The following is a 24,778-nucleotide window of genomic DNA, read 5'->3' as shown; positions in this document are numbered from 1 at the left end:
TATTCATGTTATACTATTTGTTTATATCCTTTGAGCAACATCTCCGCATTTCTTCATGTTCCAATTTAATTTTTTCATCTATGAAGTAGGTGTTATTAACATTTTTGTTACATAGATCAGAAAAATAAGACTTATAAATGTTAATAATTTGCCCAAGTTTGGTAAACTATATAGCCAATAAATTGGAGGAGAGAGTTTATGATTCAAAGTTAATTTGGAGTAACCTCTTAGGAATGTAACTTGGCTATTGACCCTAGAGCATTCTATATACTCTACACTTGTTTACATTTGTGTTATGTCCATTCATTCCTCCATTTACTCGGTCTACACTGAACATTGGGGTTGTTCTAGAAGCTGGGACAACAAAGGAGAGTAAGGGACAGTGAATGCATTCTAGGAACTCAGTTCCAGTAGAAGAGATGGAGAAGGAAATAGTCCATTATAATAAACACACTATGATAAGGGCTTTGGCACAGGGCTGGCCTCTGGGAGCATAAACAAGGGCAGCTACACCATCTGGGTCAGAATCCCCATTTCCTTGCACATTTTCTGGAGAAACCCACTTTTTTTTTTGGCTACACCGTGTGGGATTTTAGTTCCCAGACAAAGGATTGAACCCATGCCCTTGGCAGTGAAAGCATGAAGTCCTAACCACTGAATGAGTCATCAAGGAATTCCTCTGCCCATTTTCTGACCATGGAGTTGATCCCCATTCATTCTTCCACAAACTTTATTTTCTGTTAGGGCTTGCTGCAGATGTATAACATAGAAAGTCACTGGTCTTTGAGTCTGAATCTAGAAACCACAAGCTGGCCAGAATATACCACAATACCATAGTTCTTACTTCTAGAAAGCTGTCCACCTGTCTGGTTGTAATAAGAAAGTGAAACTAAGCAGGAGCCTGTGGTGATCCTGGGCATAGAAGCCTTTCCATGTCTCTTGTTCCTTGTTTGTGGGGAACAGACTGCAGCCTCCAGCCTCCAGCCTCCATGACCTTCCCTGAGTCCCAAAGGTTAGATTCAAACAGTTGCTAATCAGGGAAAGGAGGGGATTCAGAGACAACAGAGAACAGCCTGAACAATAGTGCAGGCTTTGGGCAGGGTCCTGGTTCCACCTCAAGAGATAAAACAGTATCTTTATTTTCTTGGGTGCCAAAATCACTGTGGATGGTGACTGCAGCCATGAAATCAAAAGACATTTGCTCCTTGGAAGGAAAGCTATGACAAGCCTAGGCAGCATGTTAAAAAGCAGAGATATCACTTTGCCATCAAAGGTCCATGTAGTCAAAGCTATGGTTTTTCCAGTAGTCATGTACGGATGTGAGAGTTAGACCACAAAAAAGGCTGAGTGCCAAAGAATTGATGCTTTCAAGTTGTGGTGCTGGAGAAGACTCTTGAGAGTCCCTTGGACTGCAAGGAGATCAAACCAGTCAGTCCTAAAAGAAATCAATCCTGAAGATTAATTGGCAGGACTGATGCTGAAGCTCCAATACTCTGACCACTTGATGCAAGGAGCACACTCACTGGAAAGGACCCTGATGGTGGGAAAGATTGACAGCAAAAGGAAAAGAGAATGACAGAGGATGAGAGGGTTAGATAGCATCACTGACTCAATGGATATGGATTTGAGCAAACTCTGGGAGAGAGTGAAGGACAAGGAAGCCTGGCGCACTGCAGTGCATGGGGTCACAAAGAGTGGGACATGACTTAGTGACTGAACAACAATAAAAAAAGGACAAAACCCCCCAATAAATGAAACCATTCTTTTTATTTGTTTATTTGGTTTTTTAATTGAAGGAAAATTGCTTTACAGAATTTTATTGTTTTCTGTCACCCTCAATAGGAATCAGCCATAGCTATATATATATCTGCTCCCTCTTGACCCTCCCTCCCATCTTCCTCCCTATCCCACCCCTCTAGGTTGATACAGAGCCCCTGTTTGAGTTTCCTGAGACATACAGCAAATTCCCATTGGCTATCTATTTTACTTCATAGAAACACAGTAAGTTTCTATGTTAGTCTTTCCATACATCTCACCCTGTCCTCCCCTCTCCCCATGTCCATAAGTCTATTCTCTCTGTCTGTTTCTCCATTGCTGCCCTGCAAATAAATTCTTCAGTACCATTTTTCTAGATTCTGTATATATGCGTTAGTATATGATATTTATCTTCCTCTTTCTGACTGACTTCACTCTGTATAATAGGTTCTAGGTTCATCCACCTCATTAGAACTGACTCAAATGCATTCCTTTTTATGGCTAAGTAATATTCTATTGTGAATATATACCACAACTTCTTGATCCAGTCATCTGTCGATGGACATCTAAGTTGCTTCCATGTTTGAGCTATAGTAAATAGTGCTGTGATGAACAATGGGATACATATGTCTTTTTCAGTTTTGATTTCTGCAGGGTATATGCCTAGGAGTGGGATTGCTGGGTCATATGGTGGGTTTATTCCTAGTTTTTTAAGGAGGAAGATGTCACCATTCTTCACTCCAGATTAAAGGAACCTCAAACTCATCAGATCATGTGTGTTAGTCACTCAGTCATATCTGACTCTTTGCAACCCTATGGCCTGCTGACCACCAGGCTCCTGTGTCCATGGAATTCTCCAGGCAAGATTACTGTAATGGGTAGCCATTCCTTTCTCCAGGGGATCTTCCCAACCCAGGGATCAAACCTGGGTCTCCTGCACTGTAGGTGGATTCTTTACTATCTGAGCTACCAGGGAAGCCCAAGAACAAGGTTCTCATCAGATTACCTGCTGCTGCTGCTAAGCCACTTCAGTCATGTTCGACTCTGTGCGACCCCATAGACAGCAGCCCACCAGGCTCCCCTGTCCCTGGGATTCACCAGGCAAGAACACTGGATTGGGTTGCCATGTCCTTCTCTAATGCATGAAAGTGAAAAGTGAAAGTGAAGTCGCTCAGTCGTGTCCGACTCTTAGCCACCCCATGGACTGCAGCCCACCAGGCTCCTCCATCCATGGGATTTTTCCAGGCAAGAGTACTGGAGTGGGGTGCCAATGCTTTCTCCACAGATTACCTGAGACCAGATTAAAGCAATGCCCTGTACACAGCCTTCTCTTGTGTTGTTCGAAGAGGGTGTTTGCTGTGACCAGTGTGTTCTCTTGGCAAAAGTGTATTAGCCTTTGCCCTGCTTCATTCTATACTCCAGGGCCAAATTTTCCTGTTACTCCAGATATTCCTTGACTTTCTACTTTTGCATTCCAGTCCCCTATAATGAAAAAGACATCTTTTTTGGATGTTAGTTCTAGAAGGTCTTGTAGGTCTTCTTAGAACCGTTCAACTTCAGCTTCTTCAGCATTATTGGTGGGGCACAGACTTGGATTACTGTGATATTGAATGGTTTGCTGCTGGGATCCAGCGTGAGGAACTCCGCCCGTGGCAAAGGTCATGAGGAAGGAGGCTCGACATACGCAAAGGTGGGATCGAGCCTCAGGAGTCCCCCTGGAAATTCTCGAACATCTACCCCCATAACCAGAGTCTCCCTACTTTACTGCCTTGTGCTCTCACCTACACCTCTGACTTTATGGGGGCTGTCCCCCACCACCATCTCTTTCTCTGAAAAAGAGTTAACTTACAGCTCCAGTTAATAAAGTTCCTGGGCATGACAAGAGTGTTTTAGTTCACAAACCCCTCAGATGGCTCTCTAACTTGCCTGACAGGTTTACCTGGACTCCTACAGCTATGCATACGATTGTTTACAGTCTCCCAACCGCCTAGAGGCACGGGGAACTTAAGATATTCAAATAGTATAGAGCCTCTCGGAGAGTTAGAAATTGTCAGAATAGAACTAGTAGATTTCATTGTTGAGCCAATGCTTGCTGCCAAGTTTCCACATCCCCTGTACTGTATCCTTGGAAGTGTATTAATTAATATAGTTGGTACGTAGAAAAAATAAGTAGTGGCCTTGGTGTTAACAACTTTAGATCCTTAAGGTAATAAATTCTTTCCTTTGTTGTAAACCCACTGCACCTCTGCCCTATAGGAATGCAACTTTATCTAACACCTTTGGAGGATGGTGCCAAACTTTAAAATAATTATTCTTAGAGAAAATAAGTCTTATGGTTGACAAACCTTTGTCAGAGTCATAAAATGTTAACAGGCCTTCTGGCCAGAAGATGATGTAAATCACCTAAACCATTTGTATAGTTTGCAGAAAAGAAACCCTGGTTTCAATAAGGATCAAAGACTGCTGACTTTGCATGATTTCACACCCTCTATTATCCTCTATGTGCAACTTAGGGTATAAAAGCCCCTGTTGAAAATAAAGCCATGGGCCTTGCTCACCAAAACTTGGTCTCCCCATGTCGTTCTTTCTCTCACCTTTCGGATGAATTCCCATCTGGAGCGTGGAGGCTCCCAAGCCTACTAATTTTGCCTGGGCTTCTAAGATCTGACAGGGGAGGCCTTTGTGTCTCCTCTCCTTCGGGAGAACGGAAGGACGCCTGCGGCCTACGTAGGTGGTGCAAATTCCTTGTCTTGGAATTTTATTGGTTTTCCACATAAACCAAGTTATTCAGCCTCTTTTCTCCACTGAATTTTCTCACTGAGCTACCCCTATTTAACCACTCTTTATATCTCTAATTAATACTTAACTAAGCTATTGCTATTCTAATCACTGACTCCGTCATCCTGAGGAAATCCCTGGATCCAACCGGGGCAGGACCCCGACAGTTTGCCCTGGAAATGAACTGAAATCATTCTGTTGTTTTTGAGATTGCATCCAAGTACTGCATTTCAGACTCTTTTGTTGACTATGATGGCTACTGCATTTCTTCTAAAGGATTCTTGCCCACGGTAGTAGATATAATGGTCATCTGAGTTAAATTTACCCATTCCAGTCCATTTTAGTTCGCTGATCCCTAAAATTTTGATGTTCACTCTTACCATCTCTGTTTGACCACTTCCAGTTTGCCTTGATTCATGGACCTAACATTGCAGGTTCCTATGCAATATTGCTCTTACACCATCGGACCTTGCTTCCATCACGAGTCACATCCACAACTGGGTGTGGTTTTTGCTTTGGCTCCGTCTCTTCATTCTTTCTGGAATTAGTTTTCCACTGATTTCCAGTAGCATATTGGGCACCTACAGACCTGGAGGGTTCATCTTTCATTGTCCTATCTTTTTGCCTTTTTATTCTGTTCATGGGGTTCTCAAGGCAAGAATACTGAAGTACTTTGCCATTCCTTTCTCCAGTGGACCGTGTTTTGTCAGAACTCTCTGCACCATGACCTGTCCGTCTTGCGTAGCCCAACATGGCATGGCTCATAGTTTCATTGAGTTAGACAAGGCTGTGGTCCATGTGATCAGATTGGTTAGTTTTCTGTGTCATAGCATACACCTTCTTCCAACAACACAGAGAAAACTCTACACATGGACATCACCAGATGGTCAACACTGAAATCAGATTGATTATATTCTTTGCAGCCAAAGAAGGAGAAGCTCTATACAGTCAGCAAAAACAAGACCAGGAGCTGACTGTGGCTCAGATCATGAACTCCTTATTGCCAAATTCAGACTTAAATTGAAGAAAGTAGGGAAAACCACTAGACCATTCAGGTATGACCTAAATCAAATCCCTTACAGTGGAAAGGAGAAATAGATTCAAGTGATTAGATCTGATAGAGTGCCTGAAGAACTACAGGCAGTTTTGTGACATTGTACAGAAGACAGGAATCAAGACCATCCCCAAGAAAAAGAAATGCAAAAAGGCAAAATGGTTGTCTGAGGAGGCCTTACAAATAGCTGTGAAAAGAGAAATGAAAGGCAAAGGAGAAAAGGAAAGATATACCCATTTGAATGCAGAGTTCCAAAGAATAGCAGGAAATACAAGAAAACCTTCCTCAGTGATCAGTGCAAAGAAATAGAGGAAAGCAATAGAATGGGAAAGACTAGAGATCTCTTCAAGAAAATTAGAGATACAAAGGGGCCATTTCATGCAAAGATGGACATAATAAATGACAGAAATGGTATGGACCTAACAGAAGCAGAAGATATTAGGAAGAGGTGGCAAGAATACACAGAAGAACTATCCAAAAAAGATCTTCATGGCCCATATAATCATGATAGTATGATCACTCACCTAGAGCCAGACATCCTGGAATGTGAAGTCAAGTGGGCCTTAGGAAGCATCAGTATGAACAAAGCTAGTGGAGGTGATGGAATTCCAGTTGAGCTATTTCGAGTCCTAAAAGATGATGCTCTGAAAGTGCTGCACTCAATATGCCAGCAAATTTGGAAAACTCAGCAGTGGCCACAGGACTGGAAAAGGTCAGTTTTCATTCCAATCCCAAAGAAAGGCAATGCCAAAGAATGCCCAAGCTACCACACAATTGCACTCATCTCACACGCTAGCAAAGTAATGCTCAAAATTCTCCAAGCCAGGCTTCAACAGTATGTAAACCATGAACTTCCAGATGTTCAAGCTGGATTTAGAAAAGGCAGAGGAACCAGAGATCAAATTGCCAACAACCGTTAGATCATCAAAAAAGCAAGAGAGTGCCAGAAAAACATCTACTTCTGCTTTATTGACTATGCCAAAGCCTTTGACTGTGTGGATCACAACAAACTGTGGAAAATTCTGAAAGAGATGGGAATACCTGACCACCTGACCTGCCTCCTGAGAAGTCTGTATGCAGGTCAGGAAGCAGCAGTTAGAACTGGACATGGAACAACAGACTGGTTCCAAATAGGAAAAGGAGTACGTCAAGGCTGTATATTGTCACCCTGCTTATTTAACTTATTTACAGAGTACATCATGAGAAATGCTGGGCTGCATGAAGCACAAGCTGGAATCAAGATTGCCGGGAGAAATATCAAGAACCTCAGATACGCATATGACACCACCCTTATGGCAGAAAGCAAAGAAGAACTAAAGAGCCTCTTGATGAAAGTGAAAGAGGAGAGTGAAAAAGTTGGCTTAAAACTCAATATTTGGAAAACTAAGATCATGGCATCTGGTCCCATCTGCTGCTGCTGCTGCTAAGTTGCTTCAGTCGTGTCCAACTCTGTGCAACCCCAGAGACGGCGGCCCACCAGGCTCCCCCATCCCTGGGATTCTCCAGGCAAGAACACTGGAGTGGGTTGCCATTTCCTTCTCCAATGCATGAAAGTGAAAAGTGAACGTGAAGTCGCTCAGTCGTGTCTGACTCCTAGCGACCCCATGGACTGCAGCCTACCAGGCTCCTCCATCCATGGGATTTTCCAGGCAAGAGTACTGGAGTGGGGTGCCATTGCCTTCTCCGCTGGTCCCATCACTTCATGGCAAATAGATGGGGGAGCAATGGAAACAGTGGCTGACTTTATTTTGGGGGGCTCCAAGGTCACTGTAGATGGTGTCTGCTTCCATGAAATTAAAAGACACTTGCTCCTTGGAAGAAAAGCTATGATCAACCTAAACAGCATATTAAAAAGCAGAGACTTTACTTTGCCAACAAAGGTCCGTCTAGTTAAAGCTATGGTTTTTCCAGTGGTCATGTATGGATGTGAGAGTTGGACTAAAAAGAAAGCTGGGCACTGAAGAATTGATGCTTTTGAAATATGGTGTTGGAGAAGACACTTGAGAGTCTCTTGGCCTGCAAGGAGATCCAGCGAGTCCATCCTAAAGGAAATCAGCCCTGAGTATTCATGGAAGGACTGATGCTGAAGTTGAAACACTAATACTTTGGACACCTAATGGGAAGAACTGAGTCATTTGAAAAGACCCTGATGCTGGGAAAGATTGAAGGTGGGAGGCAAAGGGGATGACAGAGGATGAGATAGTTGGATGGCATCACTGACTCAATGGACATGAGTTTGATTAAGCTCCAGGGGTTGGTGATGGACAGGGAGGCCTGGCATGCAGCAGTCCAGGGGGTCACAGAGTCAGACACGACTGAGTGAGTGAACTGAACTGTACACGGCCTAATCTTATTAGCAGCCCCATGCTTGAGCCGTTGCTATAAAACTTCTCACCAAATCCCTCTGGGTGGATACACACAGTTTTCGAAGGCAGGAGCCACTGTGTTCCCCTTTGCCTGGCAAAGCATTAAGCTGTTCTTTTCTACTTCATCCAAAACTCTGTCTCCAAAATTTGATTTGACAATGGTACATAGAGGCCAAGCTTTTGGCATCAAAATGCACTTGATTCCTCTTGAAATGCTCAAACGTGTTTTTGTCTTTTTCCCAGCAGAGGGGTGATGGTGTGCTCAGCTCCCATGAAGGTGACCAAGGCAGGAAGAAGGATGGCCAGCTCAAGAGTCCCAGCAGGAGCCACCTGGCTTATGGTATCCTGGATAGCCCACCATGGTATCTCTGCATCTTCTTGGGGATCCAGGTAATGCCACACAGAAGCATTGGGTACAAGGAGGCTCTGTCTCAAAAGGCACATCGACACACACGGGTCAAATTAGTCAAGATCTAACTTCAGTTGCTCATGTTCTTGGCTTCCATGCTGTTGACCTTTAGGGGACTCAAGGCTCTCTTTTCTCTTTTTTTTCTCTCTTTTCTCTCAAGGAGTTTGAGGATGGGGGCAGGGAGTTAGGGGAAGATTCTTCCCCATACTAAGCTACTAGGTCACATCAAGGACACCAGCTGGGCCATTGTGAGTTTTTTTTTGTTTGTTTGTTTCAAGTTATCAATTATAATTTGTTTGGAAACAACTGATATGTTTGATAACCAGTGCTTGGGGAATATTGGAAAACAAGCATTGTCAAATACTTGTTGGAATGTTATCTGGTGCAACTTTTCTATTAACTTGTAAAACACATGTTATTTAACCCAGGCCCTAATGCTTAAGAATTTCTCTGTAGAGAATTACCCAGGGGTCCAGTGGTTAGGAGTCCATCATTTCACTGCCAAGGCATGGGTTCAATCCCTGGTGGGGGAACTAAGTTCCCACAAATTGCATGGCATGGCCAAATTAAAAAAAATTTTTTTTAAGAATTTCTCTCTAGATATGCTGGCAAGACTTGTTAAGATAAGTACAAAGATATTCTATTAATTAATCATAAAATCACAACAACAAACAAAACCCAGAAACACCCCCAAAATATCCATCTTAGAGAACTGTGGCATATTCTAACAAATAATTTTTTAATGTAGCTGTTAGAAATAAAAAGATATATTTACCTTGCAGTTAAAAAATAATCACCAACATAGATTAAGTGAAAAATGTCAAGTAAATAACTGTGTATAGTGTGATCTTTTTTTACATTAAAGACTAACAACAAAACTAGAGATAGAACAGCAGAAATAAGTATATGTAGTAATTTTTGCATGTCTTGAAGGAATCATAAGAAACTAATAGAGGTATTTAACCTTGGCTTTTGAACTGTGGTGTTGGAGAAGACTCCTGAGAGTCCCTTGGGCTGCAAGTAGAGCCAACCAGTCCATTCTAAAGGAGATCAGTCCTGGGTGTTCATTGGAAGGACTGATGCTAAAGCTGTAACTCCAGTACTTTGGCCACCTCATGCGAAGAGTTGACTCATTGGAAAATACCCTGATGCTGGGAGGGATTCGGGGCAGGAGGAGAAGGGGACGACAGAGGATGAGATGGCTGGATGGTATCACTGACTCAATGGACATGAGTTTGGATGAACTCCGGGAGTTGGTGATGGACAGGGAGGCCTGGCGTGCTGCGATTAATGGGGTCACAAAAGTCCGACACGACTGAGCGACTGAACTGAACTGAAGAACTAGGAAAAGGAAAGTAGCTTTCAAATTTCACTATTTGTTTTGTAACTTTTTGTAGCTTGAATCTTTAATCTCATAGATGGATTTATTTTCATTTTAATCCCAAAATGTTCAATGTGGACTATCAGGGATGAGATATACTTTTTTGTTTGCTTCCTTGTGCTTTTCCACAAAAGCAGAGAAGCAAATGGATTACTATTTTTAAAAATATTATTGTGAGCCAATAAAATGGATAATGTAGACACTTCATTATGAAAGGGTGTTGAATTTTGTCAAATGTTTTTTTCTGCATCCATTGGGGTGATAGGTTTTTGATTTTTCATTTTATTAATATGGTGTATCATATTTTCTGATTTGTATATATTTAACATTCCAGGGACAAAAATCCTACTTAACCATGGCATATGGCCCTTTTAATGTACTGTAGAATGCTGTTTGCTAGGATTTCATTGAGCAGTTTTGCATCTATATCCATGAGGAATATTGGCCTGTAATTTTCTTTCCCCGTAGGGTCTTTATCTTGCTGTGGTATCAGGGTTATGTGAAAGTTGCTCAGCTGTGTCCAACTCCTTGCAACCCCATGGACTGTAACCTGCTAGTCTCCTCTGTCCATGGGATTTTCCAGGCAAGAATACTGAAGTTGCTTGCCATTTCCTTCTCCAGGGGATCCTCCCAATCCAAGAATCAAACCTGGGTCTCCTGCATTGCGGGCAGATTCCTTACTGTCTGAGCCACAACCCCATCAGGGTTATGCTGGATTGTAAAATGAGTTTGGGAGTGGTCCCTCCTCTTCAATTTTTGGAGGAGTTTGGGAAGGCTTGGTGTTAATTCTTCTTTAGATATTTGATAGAATTTGCCAGTGAAACCATCTGGTCTTTGGCTTTTCTTTGTTGGGAAATTTTGATTACGGTTTTAGTCTCCTCACTAGTCATTGGTCTGTTCATATTTTCTATTTCTTCATGATTCAGCCTTGGTAAATTGTGTCTTTCTAGTAATCTATCCATTTCTTCTAGGTTATCCAATTTATTGGTGTGTAATGGTACTATTGTTTTATGGTACTTTGCATTCCTATCATATCATGTCTCATTTTATTTGAGTCCTCTCTCCTTTTTTCTGAGTTTAGCTAAGGGTTTGTTTATCTTTAAAAAGCTCTCATTTTGTTGATTTTTTTCCTATTGTTTTTCATTTCATTTATTCCTGTTCTGATCTGTATTTTTTCCCTCTCTTCTAACTTGAGACTCAGTTTGTTCTTCCTTTTCTAGTTCTTTGAGAAATAAACTTGTCTATTTAAGACCTTTTTTCTTTCTTAATGCAGGCATAGATTGTTATAAACTGTCCTCTTAGAACTGCTTTTGCTGCATCCCACTAGTTTTGGTATGTTGTATTTCCATTTTCATTTGTCTTAAGTTACTTTTTATTTCCCTTTTGATTTTTGCTTTGACCCATTGGTTGTTCAGGAGTGTGTTTCTTAATTTCCACCAGCTTGTGTCCAGTTTCCTTCCTCTTTTTGATTTCCAGTTTCAGACCATTGCGGACAGAAAAGATTGTTGGTTTGATTTCAGTCTTCTTATATTGCTGATGCTGTTTTGTGACCTAATGTATAATCCATCTTGAAGAATGTGCTCAGGCCTGGTCAATGGTCTTGCCCTCACCTTGTGCCTTATTTTAATAATGAGCCTCTTGTCATTCCTATTCTTAAGGCCACCTCCTTGGTTCCTGTTATGTCCTCCCACACTGCGTCCCTACCTTGGTTTCTTACCTAAAACAGCAGTTCTCAGCCCTGGGGTCCTGCCTTTGAACCCCAGACCTTCTGGTTGTGTCCCTGCTCCTTGCTGCCAGGCCTTCCTAGTTCCTGCCACTTGCCTGGATCTCCTCTGAGACCAAAGGTTGAGCCTCCAGTAGAAGGAATAGGATTAGGTGGAGTAGGCAGCCACAGCATCTCTAAGTTTGTCTCCTCTCTCTGCTCTGCCTACAGCACTTCCTCACGGCCCTAGGGGGGCTTGTGGCAGTGCCGCTCATCTTGGCTAAGGACCTGTGTTTGCAGCATGATCCCCTGACCCAGAGCTACCTCATCAGCACCATTTTCTTCGTCTCTGGCATCTGCACTCTCCTGCAAGTATTTTTAGGAATCAGGTAGGTAAAACTCCTCTCCATGGATTCTGACTTTTATCTCCCAGGGTAGCAATAAGGTTTACTTGGCTTGTAGCCTGAGATGAGTTAGAAAGCTGGTGTGACATGATAGAGGGAGCACAGGATCAGAAGTAAGCACATAAGTTCAAGTCCCAGCGCCAACATTTACTATCTACATTAGCCAGAGTTCTTCAGTAAAGTAATACAAATAGCTACAGATGGCCATGCTTGAAACCTTTTACCTTTGCAAATTCTACAAGGCTTGTGCTAGTGAACACGCTGTGGGGACTCCTCCCAGGACTTCAGAAGGAGCAGTGCAAGTGAGGGAATCTTCACTGTAAGTTACTTATGACCTAATCTGTGCCAAGTCTGTGCCCAGTTTTGGAGATGCAGAGGAAAATGGAAAACTTTCCCTATGATGTGCTTCTGCCCAACCTGTCTTATGAGAAAATGACTTGAGAGGAAAAATTACTATTTATTCTTTTTTTCCTTCCAGTTTCATTGAGATGTAATTGACAGACAACACTGTGTAAGTGTACAGCATAATGAATTGACTTACATACATCAAGAAATGATTAGCACAGTAGATTTAATGAACGTCCATCATCTCACATAGATACAAAAGTAAAGAAACAGAAAAAAAAATTTCTTTCTGATGAGAACTTTTTTCCTTTATCAATTATCTGAATCAAACTACAAGTGAAGGCTGTTACAAGGTAGCTGATTATTTCCAAGATAGGCTGCCTGTAGAGAGTGTCTAGCGGAGAAGGCAATGGCACCCCACTCCAGTACTTTTGCCTGGAAAATTCCATGGACGGAGGAGCCTCGTAGGCTGCAGTCCATGGGGTCGCTAGAGTCGGACACAACTGAGCGACTTCACTTTCATTTTTCACTCTCATACATTGGAGAAGGAAATGGTGACCCACTCCAGTGTTCTTGCCTGGAGAATCCCAGGGATGAGGAAGCCTGGTGGGCTGCCATCTATGGGGTTGCACAGAGTCGGACACGGCTGAAGTGACTTAGCAGCAGCAGCAGCAGAGAGTATCTAGAGAATATTCCTTCCTAACCTAGTCTTCTTGCCTAAATCAAATCAAAGGCTCTTTCCAAAGTGCTGCTTTTGCAAGTCATTTACAGGAGATATGCCAGTGCTTAAAGTCTCCCATTTTTTGTTGAAGAGAGGGGTTTAGAGCCTACATCTTTGTCAAATTATTTCCCTTCTCTCTCTTCCTTCTTCTGTCATCATCTTTGAGGCCAAGATTTTCCCCAATCCCCCACCGAGCACTGAGAGAGGTTTAAGGTTTGGTCTGGTCTGTTTCTCAAGTCCCTGATATCCAGGACCCCTCCTACCTTTCCGGGATCAGTCCCTGGAGTGACCGGTGCTGCAGTAGAGAGGGCTTGCAGCCACCTGCCTGGACACCCAGGAGGCCCCACCCCTGAGCTGCCCCATGCAGAGTTACATACACAAGGCTCTTCTGGGTGGGGAAGCTCCTTGCCTTAAAATTAGAAGGTGTTGACTATAATAATGGAAAAACATTGATCTTGGAAGCTGGGAGCCTGAATTCTAGTTCTGGCTTCTGTGTTGTGGGAAGCTGCACAAGCCATTCACCCTCTCTAAAACCCAGTGTTCTCATCTGTAAAATGAGGGAGTTGAAGTGTGTCATATCGATAAGTCCTTCCATCTCTAATATGTGGACACCTGTGTTGTTGACAGTAGAAGATGGTGCAGTACTATGTTCCAACCGGAATCTCAGTACTGAGGGTGCTTGTGGGCCTCGCCTTCTGGTAAACCCTGTGAGAGACAAAACAAAATCAGAAGATAGAGTTAAAAGAATCTGCAGCCTAATTAAACATGCAGAGAAACAGGGAAATAAAATTAAGAAAGAAAGCCATGCTAATGTCTTAGACTAAGTTGGGGACAGGAATACACCTGAGATTATTTCCCTGAAATAGGCTTCCTGTTTAGAGACTAACAAGTACAGTTGCTCATTAGAGACATTAGAAATTATAAAACTAGCTGATAGCCTGTGAATCAAAGGTCTAGTAGATTTGATTGATTGCAGGTTATCGAATAAACAGTATTTAATGATGTACTTTTAGACTCAAACACAAATGCTGATACTGCAATAAGATTTCAGAATATGTTAATGATTAAAACCATGTTAAATATTCAAAGGAAATGATAAGAGGCAAAAAAACAGCTTCCCTGATAAGAGCTGAAGAGTGCAGTGCCCATTGTGGGGCAGGCAGCTACAACCCTTGGCAGAGGGATGGCTGCCTCCCTGGTGTGACTTTAGGGGTCTTGGGTGTATCCCCCAAGGGCCTTCCCACTGAGGTGCTCAGTTCTGAATTTATGTAACCGTTCATTTCAAAAGAAAGCATTAAGTTTAAATGCAATCACTAAAGGAAATGAAATATTGACTGTGTAATTCTGGGTCTTAATTCCATTTCTGGAATAATTCTATTTCTAGAATTATTCATTTTTACCTGGGATTTTCTTTTTCTTGAGTGGTTCCAAGTGATACATCTCCCTTTTTATTTTCCTGGGAATGTCTCAAGTGTGGAGCCAGTATTTCTGCCCAAAGTACATTCAGACCTGGCTTCTATGTAGTCTTGCCCAAATCAGCCCGGGTCCTTTTCTTCCATGGACTTGCCTGCAGCTGGGCCCTGATCTGCCTGAGCTCTGTATCTGTTGCTAGGTTCTGCAGAAAGTCCATGCCCATCGCCAGAGGTCTGCAGCCACCTTGCCCTTGCCTCGATGACAAATCGCACAAGCACAAGCCACCAGATGTGCCACTGGAAGTCTGTGCGTGCTTGCTAAGTTGCTTTAGTCATGTCCCATTGTGACCTTATGGACTGTAGCCTGCTGGGCTCCTCCGTCCATGGGATTCTCCAGGCAAGAATACTTGAGTAGGTGGCCATGCCCTTCTCCAGGAGATCTACCAAACCCCGGGATCAAACTTGGGTCTTCTGCATTGCAGGCAGATTCTGTACTGCTAAGCCACCAGGGAAGCCCATGAGAGAAATACATCTTATGTATACTGATAATCATTTATCTAGTTAAAGATGGCAAAAGGAATCAAAGAAATATTAAAGGTTATTTCTGAGTGATACACATTGTATATGAAAAGTATGTACCAATATTGTACGTGTGCTGATAAAGTTTACCTACTCAAGGGTTAAAAAAAAATGATTAGAAAAAAATGTTAATAATTGTTTCTGGGTTGTGGAACTATGGTGATTTATGCTTTGTATTTTTATTTACCATTAATTTTTCTTCAGAGTCCATGTGTTGCTTTATAACTGGGAGAAATAAGAACCATTTAAAACTTTTTCTTAGAAAAGTATCAGGGCATGTTTCATGAGCCCCACACCCTTTGAATCTTTCAGTTCAGTTCAGTTCAGTCACTCAGTTGTGTCCGACTCTTTGTGATCCCATAGACTGCAGCATGCCAGGCTTCCCTGTCCCTTACCAAATTCCAGAGCTTACTCAAACTCATGTCCATCGAGTCGGTGATGCCATCCAACCATCTCATCCTCTGTTGTCCCCTTCACCTGCCACCTTCAATTTTTCCCAGCATCGGGGTCTTTTCCAATGAGTCAGTTCTTCTCATCAGGTGGCCATATATTGGAGTTTAAACTTCAGCATCAGTCCTTCCAATGAATATTCAGGACTGATTTCCTTTAGGATGGACTGGTTGTATCTCCTTGCATTCCAAGGGACTCTCAAGAGTCTTCTCCAACACCATAGTTCAAAAGCATCAATTCTTTAGCGCTCAACTTTCTTTATAGTCTAACTCTCACATCCATACATGACTACGGGAAAAACCATAGCTTTAACTAGACAGACTTTGTTGGCAAAGTAATGTCTCTGCTTTTTAATATGCTGTCTAGGTTGGTCATTGCTGTTCTTCCAAGGAGCAAGTGTCTTTTAATTTCCTGGCTGCAGTCACCATCTGCAGTGATTTTGGAGCCCAAAAAAATAAAGTCTGACACTGTTTCCACTGTTTCCCCATGTATTTGCCATGGAGTGATGGGACCAGATGCCATGATCTTAGTTTTCCAAATGTTGAGTTTTAAGCCAACTTTTTCACTCTCCTAGCTCACTTTCATCAGGAGGCTCTTTAGTTCTTCGCTTTCTGCCATAAGGGTGGTGTCATCTGCATGTCTGAGGTAATTGATATTTCTCCCGGCAATCTTGATTCCAGCTTGTGCTTCATCCAGCCCAGCATTTTGCATGATGTACTTTGTCTGAGAGCAAAACTCCAATAGACTTCCCATTACCATCTTGGAAGTGGGGCTGGGAGATATGGCTCAAGGCTCCAGGCTTGAGACAACCTCCCAGATTCTGCAACCTTTGTCTATTCACCTGCTTTTATCTCTGTTTCCCCAATCTGTTCCCCTGTGGTGGTCAGCATTAACGCCCTTAAAAGGAAAAAGAAAAGAATACGTGTGCAAATCTTTGGGGGAGATCAGAAGGGAGTACTAGAGCAATGTGGGTGGCTGTCAAAGGCACTCTCAAGGCAGTAGGTAGTGATGGGTTTAAAGAAGACAGACAAACAGCCTTCTCCTACCAGAGAAGGAGATCTATCCACCTTCCCTTTCTTCTAGGCAGAGGCAAGCACTCTCATCCCTCCAAGCTGATTATTTAGCTATTTTCCCCGGAGTCCCTAATTAATACACTTCTGTCTTATGCACTAGTGACTGAAGTGCCAATATGGATGACTGATTTCATTTTCTTTCACAGCCCCTCACTCCTACCACATATAAGCACATTTTCCATCTTCCTATAATCACATCCTCCCAGCATAGGTCAACATTGAGTGTTCACATTATAATGTTGTCGTTTAGTTCTAAGTAATGCCTGACTCTTTTGAGACCCCGTGGACTGTAGCCCACCAGGCTCCTCTGTCCATGGGATTTCCCAGGCAAGAATACTGGAGGGGGTTGCCATTTCCTTCCAGGGGATATTCCCAAACCAGGAATCGAACCCATGGCTCCCATCTTGCCAGGCAGATTTTTTACCACTGAGCCACTGGGGAAACCTGTTTGTTTTCTCTAAAATTAATATCTTAAAAAAAAAATTTTTAAGTTTCTGTTTATTTTCATTTCAACAATAAGCTCCCTGCCTGTTGTATAAATCTCTTCTTGATAATTTCATTGCATCAGGTAGCTATCAGCTTCATCTTCTTGATGAACTACCCCCTGGGGCTCTCTGACTTGCTGTAGTCTGGAACAGTCGCTACCTGTGCCTGGCGTATATTAGATGTGTCATCTTGAGATGCCTCTTTACCCTTTATCCTTTATCCTGGCAATTCTCTTCATGTCAGTTTTCAAGTCTAGATCTCTTGATCCCATGCCTTTCTCTTCTTTTTGGTGGAACATGATTACACAGTAGTTTACTGAGAGACCACATGGGAGATAAATTTTGTAAGACTCTCCATATGGGAAAATATCTTGATCCTATTCTCATACTTGATTGATAACTTGGCTGGCTATAGAATTTTAGGTTGGAAAATTTTTTTTTTTTTCAGAATTTTAAAATCACTGTTCTCTTGCCTTCTAGTTTCCAGTGTAGTTTTAGGAACTCCAGAGTCTTAGGCAACCTTCCCCCTTCTGCTGCAGAATTTTGTACAGGCCCACGTTGTGCTGAGTCTATTTAACTGGAAGAGATCCATTTAGTCATAGTGTCTAACATACAAGATTGACTATGATCATCCTACTGCTATATCCAATAAACAACTGTTCAACTAGGCTTGATTTTTGAGTGTCCATGTTGGTCTCTGCAAGGTCCAATTTTAACAAGAATCTTGCTCAATGCCTGTAGCCAGAATATCCACCCTCACTCTCTGATTGGGTTCCTCATTCTCCATCATCCCCAGGTGATGTCTCATCACCTTGTCCTGTCTTCATCCCGAATCCTCTCCTTACCATGATGCTTCCTCTTAGTAATTTTCTATCCACTGAACCCCACCCTCCTCCTTGGCTATGAATTCTCACCTTTCCTTGTCATATTGGGAGTTGAGCCTGATCTCTCTCCCCTATTACAAAATCCCATTGTAGTAGCCTCCTTGTAGTAAAGCCTGCCTTAACATCTAACAAGTGTCATGTATACTATTTTTATGAAGTGCATGAGAACTCAGAGAGGATTGAAGCTTAACTTCCCAATACTTCCGAAAGGTTAGCTGTTCCTACTTTATGGGCCCAAATGGAAGTATTCGTATATACTAAGAGAGGAGAAAAATTACATAATCATTACCATAAACTGTTTAAGAAGTTTGTTCTTACCACATGTCCTCTTATCAATTGTTCTTATAACAAACATACTGGGTCACAATTTGGCCCCATGACTCATACTTTCTGATCAGGGCTCTGTACTTCCCAGTTGAACCCTGCCACTGGCACCTCCCCCAGTATCAGTTTCCTCATACAGAGACAAAGCAGCATTGTGCTACACACCCTGCAGTACTCTTGAGATAAGGATGAGAAAATGCCGTGTAACTTTAAAACACTATATAAGCTTAGATGTTGATAGTACCCCTACGGATGCAGATCTGTTGCTTTGACCACTTAAAATACCAATCCTATCAAATTTCTAAAGATTGTTCCTGAGACTGTAGATTTTACAAGTTGTTGTAAAGGAAAATGGTGGGGAATGTTCTTCAGACTTGAGCATACAGATGAGATAGTAAAGACTGAAGGGAAGGGGAGAATGGACAGGGCGAGTCTTAGGAAGCACATCTTAGAGAACCAACTTCAAGAAATGGGAATGCCAGACAACAGCTTTAAAAACAAAACAAAACAAATAGCCCATACTACAACATCTGTTATTTAAGGAAACATTAAGAAAATGTTTTGGTATACATACTTTTTCCAACTCTTTGCAACCCCATTACAGTCCACAGAATTCTCCAGGCCACAATACTGGAGTGGGTAGACTTTTCCTTCTCCAGGGGATCTTCCCAACCTAGGGATCAGACCCAGGTGTCCCACATTGCAGGCGGATTTTTACCAGCTGAGCCACAAGGGAAGCCCAAGAATACTGGAGTAGGTAGTCTATCCCTTCTCCAGCAAATCTTCCTGTCTCAGGAATCAAACCAGGGTCTCCTGCATTGCAGATGGATTTTTAACCAACTGAACTATGAGGGAAGTCCTCACATGACTGAAGCCAGGCTTCAACAGTACATGAACCGTGAAATTTCAGATGTTCAAACTGGATTTAGAAAAGGCAGAGGAACCAGAGATCATATTGCCGATATTAGATGGATCGTAGAGAAAGCAAGGGAATTCCAGAAAAACATCTGTTTCTGCTTCATTGACTACACTAAGGCCTTTGACTGTGTGGATCACAACAAACTGTGGAAAACTCTTCAAGAGATGGGAATAACAGACCACCTTACCTGCCTCCTGAGAAACATGTATGCAGGTCAAGAAGTAACAGTTAGAAAAGGATATGGAGCAATGGGCTGGTTGCAAATTGGGAAAAGAGTACACAAAGGCTGTATACTATCACCCTGCTTATTTAACTTTATGCAAAGTACATGATGTGAAATGCCAGGTTGGATGAAACACAAGCAGGAATCAAGATTGCCAGGAGAAATATCAATAACCTCAGATATGCAGATGACACCAGCCCTATTGCAGAAAGTGAAGAGGAACTAAAGAGCCTCTTGATGAAAGTGAAAGAGGAGAGTGAAAAATCTGGCTTAAAGCTCAACATTCAGAAAACGAAGATCATGTCAACTGGTTCCATCACTTCCTGGCAAATAGATGGGAAAACAGTGAAAACAGTGGCAGACTTTATTTTCTGCAGATGGTGACTTGCAGCCATGAAATTAAAAAACGCTTGCTACTTGGAAGAAAAGTTATGACCAACCTAGATAGCATATTAAAAAGCAGAGACATGACTTTGCCAACAAAGTCTGTCTAGTTAAAGCTATGGTTTTTTCTGGTAGTCATGTATGGATGTGAGAGTTGGACCATAAAGAAGGCTGAGTGTTGAAGAACTAATGCCTTTGAACTGTGGTGTTGGAGAAGACTCTTGAGAGTCCCTTGGACTGCAAGGAGGTCAAACCAGTCCATCCTAAAGGAAATCAACCCTGAATATTCTTTGGAAGGACTGATGCTTGAGATGAAGCTCCAATACTTAGGGCACCTGATATAAAGAGCCGACTCATTAGAAAAGACCCTGATGCTGGGAAAGATTGAGGGCAGGAGAAGGGGACAACAGAAGATGAGATGGTTGGATGGCATCACTGACTCAGTGGACATGAGTTTGAGCAAGCTCCAGGAGTTTCCCTGATGGACAGGGAAGCCTGGCATGGTGCAGTCCATGGGGTCACAAAGAGTTGACATGATTGAGTGACTGAACTGACTGACTGACCCTTTCCAGAAGTAACCACACATTTCAGGGGGAATAATAATGAAAATTATTCTATTCATTGAGCTCTTCCCCAGGCATCATGCTAATCACTTACATATATTTTATCTTCACAGTTATTCCTTGGGAGATTACTACTATATTTTGTCAAAGAGGACACTGAGGCTTGCAGAAGTTGGGCAACATGCCTTGGTCACACAGCTGATAAGACAAAGTCATATTCAGACTTGCCTTTGGTCTATTCCATGCGCTTAACTGGTGTTATAGCGCCATGGTGAAAAACCCCAAGACATCCTGGTTAACTCTATGACCTTGGGCTCCAGATCCATTATCTATAAAATGATAAGGCCAGATTGGATATGCTTCAAATGGCCCTTCTATTTCTAAAGTGTTGAATTTTAAAAATCAACAATCTGTGGTTCACAAAGAATTAGAAGGCACATGTATAATAATAGTGAATCATATTGAAGGTAAAAATTTTAAAATAAGATGAAATTAATTGTGAAATTAAAAGCAGCTCTGAGATACACATAAAAGTCACCATAAAACGTAAAATGTATATAGAACAATGAAAGCCTTGTAGTGATACTGAATGCATATATCTTAAACATGTACCAAGAAAGTGAATAAAAGGAAAACTAGTAGAAATGCAAGAAATATACATAGATTTCTGTCAAAAGCGTATCAATAAGAAGTTATGAGCAAGGTGGTAATGCTCATAAAACAAGGTGGGGAGGGGACAGGAATGGATGGAAAATGGGATTGAAAGATCTGAGTATAGGAGAGGGAAGGAAGAATTTATGGATATGTTGTGTGAATCTAATTGTAGGACATAAGAATCAGTTCAGTTCAGTCACTCAGTCGTGTCCGACTCTTTGCGACCCCATGAATTGCAGCACGCCAGGCCTCCCTGTCCATCACCAACTCCCGGAGTTCACTCAAACCCACGTCCATCAATTCGGTGATGCCATCCAGCCATCTCATCGTCTGTTGTCCCCTTCTCCTCCTGCCCCCAATCCCTCCCAGCATCAGAGTCTTTTCCAATGAGTCAACTCTTCACATGAGGTGGCCAAAGTACTGGAGTTTCAGCTTTAGCATCATTCCTTCCAAAGAACACCCAGGACTGATCTCCTTTAGAATGGACTGGTTGGATCTTCTTGCAGTTCATGGGACTCTCAAGAGTCTTCTCCAACACCACAGTTCAAAAGCATCAATTCTTCAGCGCTCAGCCTTCTTCACAGTCCAACTCTCACATCCATACATGACCACTGGAAAAACCATAGCCTTGAGTAGACAGACCTTTGTTGGCAAAGTAATGTCTCTGCTTTTCAATATGCTATCTAAGTTGGACATAACTTTCCTCCAAGGAGTAAGCGTCTTTTAATTTCATGGCTGCAATCACGATCTGCAGGTATTTTGGAGCCCCCCGAAATAAAGTCTGACACTGTTTCCACTGTTTCCCCATCTATTTCCCATGAAGTGAGGTGACCGGATGCCATGATCTTTGTTTTCTGAATGTTGAGCTTTAAGACAACTTTTTCACTCTCCTCTTTCACTTTCATCAAGAGGATTTTTTTTAGGACATAGGAATATACTCTAGTAAATTAACGGAAACAATTCATCTTGCTCTTGAACATAAAATGTATTTAGTAGCTTCAAAACGGTAGAGGGAATTCCCTGGTTGTTCAGTGGTGAGGACTCGGTGCTTTAGATGCAAGTTCCCTTGGTGGGTGAACTAAGATTCTGCAAGCTGAGAGGTGCAATCAAAAAAAGAAAAAAAGGTAAAAAGTGCATCTATTATGTTAGTACATTATCCCAACTACATGTAATAATCTTGAAAAAAAAATAAATAACATGAACAGAGTTAGAAACATGTTGACCTAGTTGAAAATTTTGAAATATCCCTTAAATAAGTTCTAAGTTAGGGATATAATAACAGAAAATATTTTTTAAGTGAAAGCAAATCTCACCATCAGTAAAACTGTTTTAAATATATTTTGGCAGTGTCTAATTTCTATGTAATGAGTAAAACAGTTTATAGACAGGGAAAAACAGACATAAAAAATCACATCTTTTGTGACTTAATGAAATGCAAATTCACTTTTGTCAGGATTTCATTATATGCCTATTAAACTAAAAAAATGAAACAAGAAAACCCAATGTTGATAGATTGTGTAATACTAACCTCGGTGCTGGAGGGATGGAAGAGAAAACTAGACTTCTCTGCACTCAAGGAACCCAGTAATACTGAAATGGCTGAGGTCATGGTGATATAGCAATGATGGATTGTTTATAAGTATAACTGTAAACTGTTTAAAGAATCCCTGAGAGTGAGTTACTGTAAATGACTAGTTTGTTAGTACAAAGGCTAAACAGGAAATATGTAACTAGAATATAAGTGGGAGTTTTGTCTCACTCACTGTGGTATTTCAAATACCTGACAACCAGTGCCTCCCACAGAGCAAGTCCTCAGTAAATATTTGTTGAATGAATGAAATGTGCATATGGAATTACAGCAAAAAACTGAAACACAAATCTTGGATTACATACTGTCTGTACCTGTGATATGCAAAGGTGTCTATGTTCATTTTAAAAGCTCAAAAGGGATTTTGCAATGATATAGTGTGTTTCCCTTCTCTGTCAAGATATTTAGCTTCATAATTTCTATGAATTTTTAATTGAAGTATAGTTAATTTACAATGGGAATTTAAGAGGAACTAAAAAGCCTCTTGATGAAAGTGAAAGTGGAGAGTGAAAAAGATATCTGAGGTTATTGTAATGCTCAAAATTCTCCAAGCCGGGCTTCAGCAATATGTGAACCGTGAACTTCCAGTTGTTCAAGCTGGTTTTAGAAAAGGCAGAGGAACCAGAGATCAAATTGCCAACATCTGCTGGATCATCATAAAAGGAAGAGAGTTCCAGAAAAACATCTATTTCTGCTTTATTGACTATGCCAAAGCCTTTGACTATGCGGATCACAATAAACTGTGGACAATTCTGAAAGAGATGGGAATACCAGACCATCTGACCTGACTCTTGAGAAATCTGTATTTAGGTCAGGAAGCAGCAGTTAGAACTGGACATGGAAGAACAGACTGGTTCCAAATAGGAAAAGGAGTTCGTCAAGGCTATATATTGTCACCCTGCTTATTTAACTTATATGCAGAGTACATCATGAGAAACACTGGACTGGAAGAAACACAAGCTGGAATCAAGATTGCAGGGAGAAATATCAATAACCTCAGATAAGCAGATGACACCACCCTTATGGCAGAAAGTGAAGAGAAACTAAAAAGCCTCTTGATGAAAGTGAAAGAGGAGAGTGAAAAAGTTGGCTTAAAGCTCAACAGTCAGAAAACAAAGATCATGGCATCCGGTCCCATCACTTCATGGGAAATAGATGGGGAAACAGTGGAAACAGTGTCAGACTTTATTTTGGGGGGCTCAAAAATCACTGCAGATGATGACTGCAGCCATGAAATTAAAAGACACTTACTCCTTGGTAGGAAAGTTATGACCAACCTAGATAGCATATTCAAAAGCAGAGACATTACTTTGCCAGCAAAGGTCCATCTAGTCAAGGCTATGGTTTTTCCAGTGGTCATGTATGGATGTGAGAGTTGGACTGTGAGGAAAGCTGAGTGCCGAACAATTGATGCTTTTGACCTGTGGTGTTGGAGAAGACTCTTGAGAGTCCCTTGGACTGCAAAGAGATCCAACCAGTCCATTCTTAAGGAGATCAGTCCTGGGATTTCTTTGAAAGGAATGATGGTAAAGCCGAAACTCCAGTACTTTGGCCACCTCATGTGAAGAGTTGACTCATTGGAAAAGACTCTGATGCTGGGAGGGATTGGGGGCAGGAGGAGAAGGGGACAACAGAGGATGAGATGGCTGGATGTCATCACTGACTCGATAGACGTGAATCTGAGTGAACTCCGGGAGTTGGTGATGGACAGGGAGGCCTGGCACTCTGCGATTCATGGGGTCGCAAAGAGTTGGACAGGACTGAGCGAATGAACTGAATTTACAATGTTGTGTTACTTTCAAGTATATAGCAAATTGACTCAGTTATACATATATGTATATAAATGTATATTATATATATAGATTCTTTTCCATTATAGATTATTATAAAATAAATTATAATTCCCTGTGCTATACAGAACGTCCTTGTTGTTTACCTATTTTATATATATATTAGTGTATACATGTAAATCCCAAATTCCTAATTTATCTCTCCCCACCATAATTTTTTTAACTAAAAAATCATTCATACATACCCATTCCATCACCCATGTTTTCTGCCCTGTGTGTGCCATATATTCTAATCTATTTTGGAGCCTTATGGGTCTAGATTTATGAATCTAGATCAGTTGTTCTCAACCCTAGCAGATGTTAGAATCACCTGGAGGTCTAAGCTCTCTCCATGCCTGGGTGCACCTCTTGACCAGCCCGTGAACTCATCTGAGGCTGATGCTCAGCCCTTGCTAGTTCCTATGTTCAGCCAGGACAAAATCCAGTTAGGCAGTAAAACTCTTTCATATACTTTATATTTTCATTAAATAAAATG

General features: G+C 41.7%; 1 protein-coding gene across 5 annotated transcripts in view; it reads left to right on the top strand.

Moving 5' to 3' along the window:
- Nucleotides 1-24,778, top strand: part of LOC123327516 (solute carrier family 23 member 1) — a 66,806-nt gene that overhangs the window by 10,212 nt on the left and 31,816 nt on the right. For 2 of the 5 annotated variants that reach the window (XM_044946904.1, XM_044946905.1), the window contains exons 4-5: nucleotides 8,197-8,343; nucleotides 11,677-11,834. In XM_044946904.1, the coding sequence (XP_044802839.1) occupies nucleotides 8,197-8,343; nucleotides 11,677-11,834 (305 nt within the window). The remainder of the gene's footprint in view (nucleotides 1-8,196; nucleotides 8,344-11,676; nucleotides 11,835-24,778) is intronic. The other 3 variants (XM_044946906.1, XM_044946907.1, XM_044946908.1) reach the window with 3 other exon arrangements.

This window comes from Bubalus bubalis, chromosome 8 (genome assembly GCF_019923935.1).
Source record: "Bubalus bubalis isolate 160015118507 breed Murrah chromosome 8, NDDB_SH_1, whole genome shotgun sequence".
NCBI classification, from domain to species: domain Eukaryota; kingdom Metazoa; phylum Chordata; class Mammalia; order Artiodactyla; family Bovidae; genus Bubalus; species Bubalus bubalis.
This window is presented reverse-complemented; position numbering and strand designations above follow the sequence as displayed.